Source organism: Cervus canadensis, chromosome 7 (assembly GCF_019320065.1).
Source record: "Cervus canadensis isolate Bull #8, Minnesota chromosome 7, ASM1932006v1, whole genome shotgun sequence".
NCBI lineage: Eukaryota > Metazoa > Chordata > Mammalia > Artiodactyla > Cervidae > Cervus > Cervus canadensis.
The window spans coordinates 73,206,717-73,219,204 of NC_057392.1; the positions used below are offsets into that span (position 1 = coordinate 73,206,717).

General features: G+C 36.9%; 1 protein-coding gene across 1 annotated transcript in view; it reads right to left on the reverse strand.

The window, feature by feature from the left end:
* LOC122444958 (EGF-like and EMI domain-containing protein 1) overlaps nt 1-12,488 on the reverse strand; it is a 627,705-nt gene that overhangs the window by 90,895 nt on the left and 524,322 nt on the right. The window contains exons 10-13 of the mRNA XM_043473804.1: nt 7,898-8,020; nt 5,714-5,836; nt 5,159-5,344; nt 3,174-3,305 (exon numbers count right to left, since the gene is read on the reverse strand). Of these exons, the coding sequence (XP_043329739.1) occupies nt 3,174-3,305; nt 5,159-5,344; nt 5,714-5,836; nt 7,898-8,020 (564 nt within the window). The remainder of the gene's footprint in view (nt 1-3,173; nt 3,306-5,158; nt 5,345-5,713; nt 5,837-7,897; nt 8,021-12,488) is intronic.

The window sequence follows — 12,488 nt, forward strand, 5'->3', positions numbered from 1 at the left end:
AGGAAAGGAACAGGAAAGGGGAAAAAAAGGAGTAATAAAGAAATAAACTGGCAACAGACATGGTTGAGACCTGCATTACTAATTTACATGTAGTAAGTCTTTGAATTTTTATAGCAACTAAAGACTACACATTTTAAATATATATACATCTGGAAAATGAAGCTAAGGAAGTTTAAGTAGCTTGCACAGTATCTGGGTTACAGCAAGGCATCTTCATCAGCACACCAACACCATCACTTGCTTCAGTTCAGTTCAGTTCAGTCACTCAGTCGTGTCCGACTCTGCGACCCCATGAATTGCAGCACACCAGGCCTCCCTGTCCATCACAAACTCCCGGATTTTACTCAAACACATGTCCATCGAGTCGGTGATGCCATCCAGCCATCTCATCCTCTGTCGTCCCCTTCTCCTCCTGCCCCCAATCCCTCCCAGCATCAGGGTCTTCTCTCCCACAAAAAGAATATGGTATCACAGAGTGTGTGCATGCATGTGAGTGTTCAGTCATGTCTGACTCTTTGCAACCCCAGGGCTAGGCTCCTCTCTCCAAGGAATTTTTCAGGCAAGAATACTGGAGTCGGTTGCCCTTTCTTAATCCAGGGGATCATGGATTTGCTAAATACTTCATTAACATCAAAGAGAGCATTTATCTAGAGAAGAAAACTTGAAACCAAACATGTCCCAAACCATAGCTGGATGATTTGGAAAAAGTCATGAATCTTCCCTTCCATGTAATACATAGTCCATTCATTTGTTATATGAAAATACTTTAGTCTTCTCTTTCTACTGGAGAGATCCCTCACAATAACAAAGAAGATTGTCAATGTGAAATCTCTTTAAAAGAAATGGAGTCCTAAAGTGTGCTGTTAAAATTAATATGTAGTAATTTTTCAGTTGTTTCCTTTGTAACTACTTGGAGAAATTCCTAAAACATCCAAGTAGACATTTTCATTATAGACCACTAAAGATACTGGGTTAGATCTAACCAATGGGAAAACTAACTTTCCAGATCCCTGAAGAATTTTTTGTATGTCTCTTGCTACATAAGAAGAGCTGGTACTCTTAGAAATATTAGTGATGAATGATTGGTCATTTCCATTTTTATAGTTTACAGGGATTTTTAAGAAAATATCCTCACTTTCCCTTTTTGTCAAAGATTTAGTGATCATGATTTTTTTTCTTTCCAATTTGGATTGCTCTGTTTTAATTTTTATAGAAAAAAAATGAAAGAAGATATAAATTTCTGCTTTCAGGGCCAGACTACCCTTTATAGGACCATGTGAACACTTAAAGAATCTCAAGTTTTTCCAAAACCAAAGAAGGGGTTGTGTTATTTTCATTTTGTCAGGAAGTTCATTTTCAACATTTGTATATTAATTTTGTGTCAGACATGTTTTATTCTCATGGATTTGCAATAGATTTCTACTTTTATTTCTCATGCTAACATGTTATGGATCAAGGGTGTGGAAGACACATATTTACCAACAAAATTTACAATAAGGGGTATTAACATTTACTTCCTAATAGTCATGCAACAAGATTGATTTGTGTGTGTGTGCTTAGTCGCTCAGTGGTATCGACTCTTTTCAATCTTATAAACTGTATGTAGCCTGCCAGTCTCTGTCCGTGGGATTTCCCAGGCAAGAAAATTGGAGTGGGTTGCCATTCTTTTCTCCAGGGGATCTTCCCAACTCAGGAATCAAGTCTGTGTCTCCTGCAGTGGCAGGCAGATTCTTCACCACTGAGCCACCTGGGAAGTCCCAAATTTATTTGATCCATTTTATATAGTTGACTATACCAAGTGGCCGATCAGTATGGCTGGAGTCTCAATACAAAGCTTCATTCATTCATGCACTGGAGCCTCCAATTTGGAAACATGTAAATAAGCTCCCAAGCTAGCAAGGGAAATAGAAGAGGAGCATAGCTAACTTGAATCTGATGGACACAGACAGACAGACAAATAGACAAAGAGGAGAGAGAGAGGCTTTAAACCCACTAGAAATATAAATGGCTGTTAGACTAGGGTCATCAAATAAAGCTTCATGCCATAAATGGCAATGGACAAAGATGGCAGTTTAGCAAAAGGCACAAAGCTGAAAAGTAGAAAGCATTAAGTAGTGAGTAGTTTAGTTTGTTGGAAATAATAAGCTGGTCAGATCTGTGGATAAAAAGAGAGAAGGATTTATGAGGGCCTGAGAATAGATGGTTGTCAGTGACTAGATTAGAAGCGTAAGCTTTATGTATCAGGAAATGGGACACTTCTGAAGCTGTTTGGGCAGCAGGGAGACAAGATCAGAGTGATGCTTGAGGAAAGTCCTCAGCAGTCTAACTAGTAATTCTGGGGAAACCACTTCACTATGTTATAATCCAGGTTTTGCTTCTTTTATATTTCATAGTAGAAACAATATTTGTGCTCTTTCTTCCCATATTCAGGGGCTTCAAAAGAAAAATCTGCTCATACCATCTTCCAAGCCATTCACAAAGAAAACTCTTTTATTAAAAATTTATAAGAGAAATTTAAAAAGAGAAAAAGGAAATAAAGGTAGTCAATAAATTTGAGTTTTATTACGTGGCAGTTATAGCACCTGCAAATATACCTCCCTTTAAAATATAAAGGAAAACATTTATTGGAGGTATTATTGTACAAATCACTGACATTAACTCATGAGAGGCTTATATAAAAATCTTAAAATTGTCATTGCCTATACTTACATAAGTTTTAAAGAAAAAGATAAGAAAACACAAACAAAAAGAGGCAACAGCCAAGCAGTTCCATTAACTATACTTCATAACACAAATCATTTTACTCTCTTTTTTCTTCACAGGGAGTAGCTTGCCAGGGCCTAATGATTTATTTAAATGGAGGGATTTTTACAGGCTGAGGATATTAGGATCCTTTATTAACTTTCATGTTCAACGGATAAACAAGAGATAGCACATCAAGTTTCCCAGGGAACACAAAATTTCCCATTTTAATCACATGTTCAGTTTGAAACCTCAGTGCTTCATAGACATTCTTTGTGCACAACAAATAAATTGGTTTCCCATCCATATCAACCATTAATCTTGTTAAAACATTTTGGGGAGAACACATGTAAAGAACTCATCACCAGTATTTCACCCGCAGTAAAAGGAGAATTCATCACCCTCCACCAATGCTCCAAAGTATTACTTACTTTCATTACAAAGAATGCCTCCCCAGCCATCGGGACAGGAACACCCACTCTTTCCTTCCTGGCATCGGCCTCCATTCATGCAGTCCTCACAGCTCAAACTGCAGTCCTGTCCAAAGGTGTGATCTAAACAAATTGGAATGAGACGCCGTTTTAGTGAACCCTACATGTACTATCTACATCACTGAAAATGGAGATGAAACCCTTTATTTACCCCAACAAATAAACATGCTCCTTGAGCACATTTTCTAAAGAGTACAGAAAAAAATAATAAAGCAAAGAGATACCTTTTAAAACAGACCTTGGAATGTAATCCCTAAAAAATACTTAGGATCTTTAAGAAAGTAAAAAAAAAAAAAAAAGAAAAGAAATTACCATTGATTTCTGAACACAGAAATAATGTTCCCGGCACTTTAGTGTGTGTGTGTGTGTGTGTGTTTTCTTCTAGGCTTTTTTATACAATTTTTTTTCTTTTTTTTCCAAGTAAGCCTTTTTACTGAGATTTAATATACAGGTAAAGAAATGCACAAAACTCAAATGTACCCTTCAGACTTTTCCCCCACATTGTCAACAACCCCATGTAAAAGCCTCCCAGATGAAGATAAAGATTATCACCAGCATCACAAAAAAATCAAAGGTGATTTGATGACTCTTAATCATTAGCCTTACAAATTAAGCACCATTGTGATTTATACTGCCATGGAATATTTCCCCTTATTTTTGAACTTTATATGAATAGAATCGTAAGTATGTACTCTTTGATATCAAGATTCTTTCATTCAATATAATGTTTATGAAACTCGGTCATATTGTGGGTTCACTAGTTTTTAAGTTTTGCCCATTTCACAATGGGGTCTTTCAGATGTCCCAGTTGAAAGCCTGTCACGTTTAGCGAGGTTTCTCTACCTTGGCAGATTCTGAATTTCAGTCTGCCTCCTAGCACCACAAAACTGCTGGTAACTGTGGTTAGCTCCTCACCCTCTTAGCAGCTATCTGTAGATTTCCTGGCTTCTCTGTCTGCACTGCCCATGCGTTAGCAAATGGCTCAAGGCGAAATGTAGCACAGACTGTCCATCTCACTTGTCTGAATGTCTCTTCTCTCTAGACCTTGGCCCTCAAGTCCTAACTGCCCTGGTAGCCCTGAACTATTTCAGTTCAGATACAGAGTAGCCCAAGTATCAGAAGCTTGATTAAGAAACATTAAAGCACTTCTATCTTTATGTAGATGCAATTACTGATGTTATGTTTGACCATCACATATAAACAAATCTTCATTTTACTGGAAGCATTCTAAGGCAATCATTAAGCTTTGATGCTCTTAAAATACGAGGAATACAGGAAGAACAAAAAGAGCAGTTCTGTCTTACAAAGAAAAGAAAAAGCAGCAGCAGGCTGGCTGCAAACTGTTACTTTTGAAAGAAGTTATGCTAATTTATTTTGATCAGAAGTGATTTGATGCTTGAGTTCTGTTGAGTGGATATATAAGAAAAACTGTGCACATTTGTAAAGATATTTTTTCTTGGTCCATTTGAGCATATTGAACCATTGGTTCTCTGCATTTTAAAATTTAAAAAGGATCTAGATTTTCAGGCTATTTGAAGTAAATTTTAACTATACAAAAATGACTTCTAGTTGAGTTTAAACTGTTAGAATTAAAAGGCCCCAATTCTTGTCTCCACAATGCTAATTCAAATATATTTTTCAACTCCATTTCACTGTATCAAATTTCCATCACCCCGCACCACCTTGTCCATTCATATATACATAGCAACCCTTTATTGGCAAAAGGAAGAAAGATAAGAGATGATGGATTTGATAGGGAGCTGTGAAGAAGTAATTTTGGTCCCATGTATCTTGTCAATATCACATTAAAACACTTTTATTTGGCATTAAATATTGATAACAAAATTGTCTATAAAAGAAATTCTGTGAATTATCTAAAAATAGAGGGAAGAGGTGATTATAATGAAACATGTTCATTTACCCACCAACACTGTGTAAATCAGTCAGTTCTCCTGGAATATCTTGTCTCTCCTCCTCATTGTCTTCATCTTCATGGGAGAGAGGCAGAGAGGTGGCCACATAAGGAAGCAGTTGAGGTGGGCTCTTGAATAGAAGACCCGGAAACCTCACAATGTCTAATTCTTCTTCTTCCTCTAGTTCATCATCTAAAGCTAAGACCACACAGAGAAATGCTTGGATTCCACATGCTGGTTAAAAGAAGGGAGAACTGAGCAAGGGTTGACGAGAGAAATGAGAAGAGTTTGAACTAGATAGCCAAGGCAGGGGGCAGCTGAAAGGTAAAAGTCTTTGAGAAGACCATTTCAAACAGTCTATTGTAAATGAAGGTGAGACACAGCAAGCACAGAGTGGAAACGGCCACAGGGAGAATAAAAGGGGAAAAGAAAAGATCTTAGTCTGTGAAGAGAGAAAGGGGAGGACAGGTTGATTTCAAGAATATATGGTCTCCGTGCTCCTGAAGAATAAGACAAGGGCTGAAGTCATTTAGAAGAGATTTGAAAGAATTCTTCACAGAGACTTACAGATGCAAGTTTTCCCATCGCTTCCAATTTGGTAGCCTTCCTCACAAGAACACTCATAGGTTCCAACAGAATTGATGCACAGTTGGTCACAGATGATACTGACATCCAGACACTCATCCACATCTAGGAAAATTCAAACAATGTCTGCTCTTCGGTGTGGAGATAAAATAGACATTATGAACTCATGGGCATATTTGTCACCTCTATTAACCAATGACAAAGTACTGCTACGCAGAACATGTGTGTGTCTGCGTGCGGTGTGCTCAGACGTGTCTGACTCTTTGCGACCCCACAGACTGTAGCCCTCCAGGCTCCTCTGTCCGTGGGATTTCCCAGGCAAGAATACTGGAGTGGGTTGCCATTTCCTACTCCAGGGGATCTCCCTGACCCCAAATTCTTCCTCAAGAATATCCTGCCAATTATTTTCCTTTTATTCATTTCCAAGTTTACCATCGTTTATCCATATGCATAGACAATGTCTTTCTGAGATCTCGTTCATAAGATTTTGATGAAGAATTTCAAACTTACATAGTCTCAGGCTGTGTATCATTTAGCAGAATGTTCATTCACTCTTGAATTATTCAACATCTATGGCAAAGCATTTACTCAATGCATAATTTTGTACATGATTTGTGGAGAATTTTAGAGATGGAAGAATCCTAGGTTTAGATCTCATACAACTTACTGGTGTTAAATTCACCTCCAAGCCCAGGCTTTGGTCAATGTGTTCATGATTCTAAAAGGTCATTTAGGAAACTGAGTTTCTAGGCTGGCCTCAGATTGTAGACACCTTTTCCATTTGGATGTGTGTACCCAAGTATGTATATTCTCGCCATATAATCATCTCTTGGCTCACTCTGTTTAACAGCAGATGGTACATGAAATTCAATTTTTTTTTGGCCCTGTTAATTGGATGGGAGGTGTAAGTAGTAATATGTTCTACTGTGTTTAGAATATATAGATATCATAGTTGTATGTTCTTTGTTGTTATCGACACTGCAGGGCTGGGGAGTTTGGCATCTACGTGAAGAAACATACCTAGCATCCTCAACAGAATTTAAGAATTTGCTTCTTTAATCCAAGAAACACTATTTTCTCTGGGGCATTAAAGTCTTCTTGTGGAATTTGACTGTAATTGAAATAGATAACAATATTCTCATCTTTGATTTCAAGAAAAATATGGTTCAAAATAATGGTAATAATGACCACAAATAAAAATTTAAAGATTATATATTTAGGGTAAACTTGGTAAAGCAATTTTTAGCAATGACTTATATGAGCCCTTCACAAAAATGTGAATTTACTAAGTTCAAACTCCTCTATGATAGGGGCCTTCCTGATGGCTTGGATGCTAAAAAATTTGCCTGCAATGCTGGAGACTTGGGTTCAATGCCAGGGTCACGAAGATTCCCTGGAGAAGGGAGTGGCAACCTACCCCAGTATTCCTGCCTGGAGAATTCCATGGACAGAGGAGCCTGGTGGGCTACATATATGGGGTTGCAAAGAGTCAGATACCACTGAGTGACTAACACTTTCACTTCACTTTCACTTTCATGATATTATAAAAATTTATCTGTCAGCTAGAAATCCTCTAAAAGGTAAGCAACAAATCAGTTAGAAAATTATAGAATAACTCATCTTGAAGCGTGCATTAGCTAGATTAACATCAGATATATAAAGGAATCTGATACTATGGCTCAAACTGGCAATCCTTTTGCTGCTCTTGTCTAATTAAAATGACTTTCAATAATCAACTCAGTTTCCAGTCAAGATTACCAAAAGCAACTCCTATAGCATTATGCTATGGCTTGCTGGAATCTTTCACTTGCCTATGTGTATTAAGTTAGGTAAAAGGGATTATGAACCAATGAATATAATAATAATAATAATAGCTACTTTTAGCTGAGTGATTTCTTGATGTCAATCACAGTAGCAGGCCCTTTACATTGATTAGGTTTCTTAATTTATCCAGTAACCCCATAACTGTCTTCACTTTACTGATGAGGATTTGAGGCTCAGAGCACTTAGTGTCACCAAAGTTCATACAATAGTATGTGGCTGGACCACAGAGATCCAAGTTTCTTTAAGGTGAAAGCCTTTCTCACCCTAACCCTCTGCCTCAGATATTCCTCCATTGATTGCCCCATCACATCACGGATTTCATGTTAGAGCTCAGGAATTTACCATCACATCCACAACCATCAGAACTGATCTGAAAGCCTTCCCGACAACTGCATTCATAGCCTCCTGAATAGTTGATACAGAACTGGGCACAGCAGGCTTCTCCAGTGTCACACTCATCAAGGTCTAAAGGGGCGAAAGGACATTTTTGTTATTTAAGAGATAGGAATTTAATTCACCTATAGAGATGCTGATAAGCCCCACTTCTAAATTAAAACCATTTTACTAATTATTTTCTATTTCTCAGGCTACAGACACTGAATAAATGATAACACAAAAAGAATGAGGCTTGCATTTGGATCAATGTTTCTGACATGCTTCTCCTATGCCTAGCATTTATTTGAAAAGCATGTAAATAATCTCCAAATGCATTTAAAAGCACAGGGAAAGAGCTCTCTGCTATTTTTCCTGTTTAAACAGCAATCTGGCTGAATACACACAGAACCTGAAGAACAACAATTAAAAAAAAAAAAAACAGCTTGAGAAGCAGAGCTAAAATATTCCATTGAGTGAATAATGGCTACAAAAAGGAGGCAGTCTTAGGCCCCTATGCGTGTGTTCTTCTAAGAGCTTTGGATGAAAGAATGCTCCCAAGGAAAAGAATTCACAGGACTGGGAAGACAAGTGGTTAAAGGCAATTCAAAGAGAGCACAGACAAGCATCTTAAACATTATGTGTTAAATTACAGAATATTTCAGGGCATTTGCTTGAACTTTTCGATGATACATTGATGGGGATGAGTTTTTACTATAATCGGTGACACTATTACCCTGGAGTGTCCTATCAGATAGACAGTTTTCTAAATTATGATCTTTAAGTCTCCTTCGGCACTGTCCTTCTAGAATTCTACAATCTGCCATGTATCTTCCTTTATTTGCCCTAGGGAAAATAAAAATTAATCAGAATAGGTCAAACTGAAACCTTTCAGCAAAGGATAATCTATTTATCCTAAGTTTTGAGATAATCATTTGTAATATATTTGGCTAAGGGGTAGAACAGACTCATTGCCCACTGCTAGACATCTGGAAACTGTGTGGTCAGGGTTTGTGGCTATAGGCCTTCAATTCTACCCGCTTTGTTGAGCTGTTAAGTTGGGTGGCCTGTCAGTGCTGAGTTTACAAAAATCCCTTTGCTCCATAACTACGTGAACATATATAAAAGATCAGTGTCTCAATTAACCTTGGAAAGGGTATCAATGTAAGAAAAGGCAGACAAGAGAAAGGAAAGAAAATGCAATCAATTAACCATGGTTAGGGGTCACCATAAAATATCTAAATGGAGGTCATTTGGACACAAAACATTCTTTCTCCTACAAAATGTCACAAGCAGTGCTACTCACAAAGTTCTAGATTATATTTTTTTCCCTTACATTAAAACTTCCATTGTCTTTTGGATTACATAGCATGGATATAGAAGGCAAAAAATTTAAAACTTCAGTTTTTTTATCTAAAACATTGCTTTTAAAATCTTTTTTATCTATTTTTTTTAATTAGAGGATAATTACTTTACAATATTGGATGGTTTTTGCCATACATCAACCTGAATTCACATTAGGTACACATATGTCCCCTCCTTCTTGAACCCCTCTCCCACCTCCCTCCCCACCCTATCCCTCTAGTTTATCAAAGACCATGGGCTTTGCATTCCCTGTTTCATAAACTGAATTTCCACTGGCTATCTATTTTACATATGGTAATGTATTAATGTATATGTTTCAATGCTATTCTCTCAAATATTCCCACCCTCTCCTTCCCCGACTGTGTTCAAAAGTCTATTCTTTATCTCTGTGTCTCCTTTGCTGTGCTGCATGTAGGAACATCATACCACCTTTCTAGATTCCATATATATGCATTAATATACAATATTTATCTTTCTCTTTCTAACTTACTTCACTCTGTGTAATAGGCTCTAGTTCATCCACCTCATTAGAACTGACTCAAATACACTCCGTTTTTATAGCTGAGTAATATTCCATTGTGTTATATGTACCACAACTTCCTTATCCATTCATCTGTTGATGGACATCTAGGTTGCTTCCAGGTCCTAGCTATTGTAAATAGTTGCTGCAATGAACACTGGGGTTAAAATATTACTTTTTAAGTTTTGTGGGGAGGAGTGGTTTCTTATTTCAAGATTTTTTTAAAAAGTCTTCTCATATACCACCAGAGCCTCTAAATACATACATCTCATGATTCCTTATTCTATCTAGTAAGAAGCACAATCACATCACATTAATTGGAAAAATGAGTTCTTCAATCTATCATTTTATGATCCATTTTGGATTCTTCTTCTTTTACCATTCCTCTGGGGCTATTTTTTGTCTCATGTATAGAACTCATTAGAAATCCCATGCATCCTTTCTTAAAATGCCCTGTCCCTTCAAACCTGTATCACTGTTTTCCTAAATTTCTTGATTCCTTCTCAGATCTTTTTTTGGTAAGATCTTATTTTTAATTCCTCTGCCTCTCTGATGATCATATTTTTCCTACATTGGCCAATATGCCAAATATTACAACACTGCAGAGAAATTCACCTGTAAATTTAAAAATTTTAAATTTAGCCCTGATCAAAAATACAGAATCAATTATAGCAAGTAAAACAATTAAACATTTCAACTATGACTTCAGAAAAGCATCAAAAGTAAACCTTGAAAGAACCTGATCTTCTGTATCTGTCTTCCACACATAGTCACTGGATAAAGCACCAAAGAGTAGAATAATTTTTTTTCTGATAACTACCAATTGTTAAATTTAGTGAACTTATTGCTGGTGAGACACTTGTGTTTTTTGTGTAGCTGTCTTTCAAACTGTGTTAACACATCACTAGGTTTTATCCTTAATAAATGCTTGCATTTAGGCAAGACTGACCATTTGCAGACTAGATGACTTATCTTCACATTTATTTATATGTTCTCATGTAAGAAGAAGTTGATTCTAAAATAAGCTAAAAAGAAAATCATTTCTCTCATGCATGAATGTTTTTACAAAGCATTCATGGCCATAATCTGTTCTCAGGCAAGTAGGCAGACTATGTATATGCACACTCCAAACAAATCATTGCCTTTACTCTAGAGAATATTTGGTTTTTAGGAATGAGTGTTATTTATTGAAAATGAAATAAACTTGAGCCATCAACTAAACAACGTCGTCATGTTGACTGCTGAAATCTCATAAATACGCAATTTTCTATATTTTGACCCTGGCAGATGCAATTTTTTCTGGCTGTAAATATGAACTTTACCAAACTGTACTTTTCAAAGAATCAGGAAAGATATCAAATTATAAGCTGCAAACAAAAGACTTAACAAAATTCCAGTTTCCCTTACCAAATAGTCAAAAGGAAAGGATAAGAAGGAAGGGAGGGAGGGAAGAAGGGAGGAGGGAAAAAAGCAAAGAAATTCTTAATTTTTTCCAGACATCCAAATGTTAGCAAGGTAGAAATCTGTAAGCATATTTTTCATTACATAAGAAGGTGCAAGGCAAGCAACTGGCTTCATTAAGCTAACCACTGTAGATTCTGAGAAAAATGCAGAAGGTAATGTTGGATTAAGAAATAACAAGCAAAGATATTGTTTTGGTTTAAAAATTTATGAAACCCAAATACTTTAAAATCCCTTAAAGTTCACTGTCACATTAGTGCCAAACTAAAAAAATCCCAACAACTTAGGTTTTTGAAATTCACCTCTTCACTTACGGTACTTCAATTTATTTTGAACCACACTGAGTAGCATGAGATGGTCAAAGTTTGTTTTTGTTTGTTTGTTTGGGTACTCATATCATAATTTTTAAGAAAGGTGATATAAAATATCACAAAAGAAAACATGCAAATAGGGTATCCTAATTCTCAAATGATGACAGGTTGTTTTAAAGGCTTGTAGGTGCTCTCAGACCCAGGGCACATAGTAGTTTAGTTTGATGTTCATGTTCAGTAGTTCAGTTCTGTCTGACTCTTTGCGACCCCATGGACTGTAGCCCGTCAGGCTCCTCTATCCATGGAATTTTCTAGGCAAGAATAGCAAAGTGAGTTGACATTTCCTTTTCCAGGGCATCTTCCTAACTCAGGGATCAAACCCGAGTCTCCTGCGCCTCCGGCATTGGCAAGAGGATTCTTTACCACTGTATGACCTGGGAAGCCCCAACGTATTGCTGAGTGACTACTATGTGCGGATACCTGGCCGGGCTGAGGTCTGTAAGATTTGTAGGAAACTTCACCTTGGGAAGTCTGTTATGTAAATAAAGGAAAACATGCTCTTTCATTCAAGAGCTTTTTAAAAAATGCAACAGTATTCCAGGAAAGTCTGAGGCATAATAGCTGCTTCTAACAATAGGGAGGCTGAGAAAGAGGGATAGAGTGATGTTGGGGAAATTTCTTGCAGGAGTAGGAACACTAAAGATGCTCACTCTCCCAATTTTTGGTAGATATTCCTTTTTCTCAGAAGTTCTAGATTAAACATTTCACTATGAAGCAAGCTGGGGTGGAATTTATTCTTCTCATTGTCTCCTGTGATATGATTTAATAATATGTTGAAAAAGTTGTCCTTTCCGATGGCTTTGAGCTGGGTTTTCCAAAGAATAATATCTTCTAAAGTTTGCTT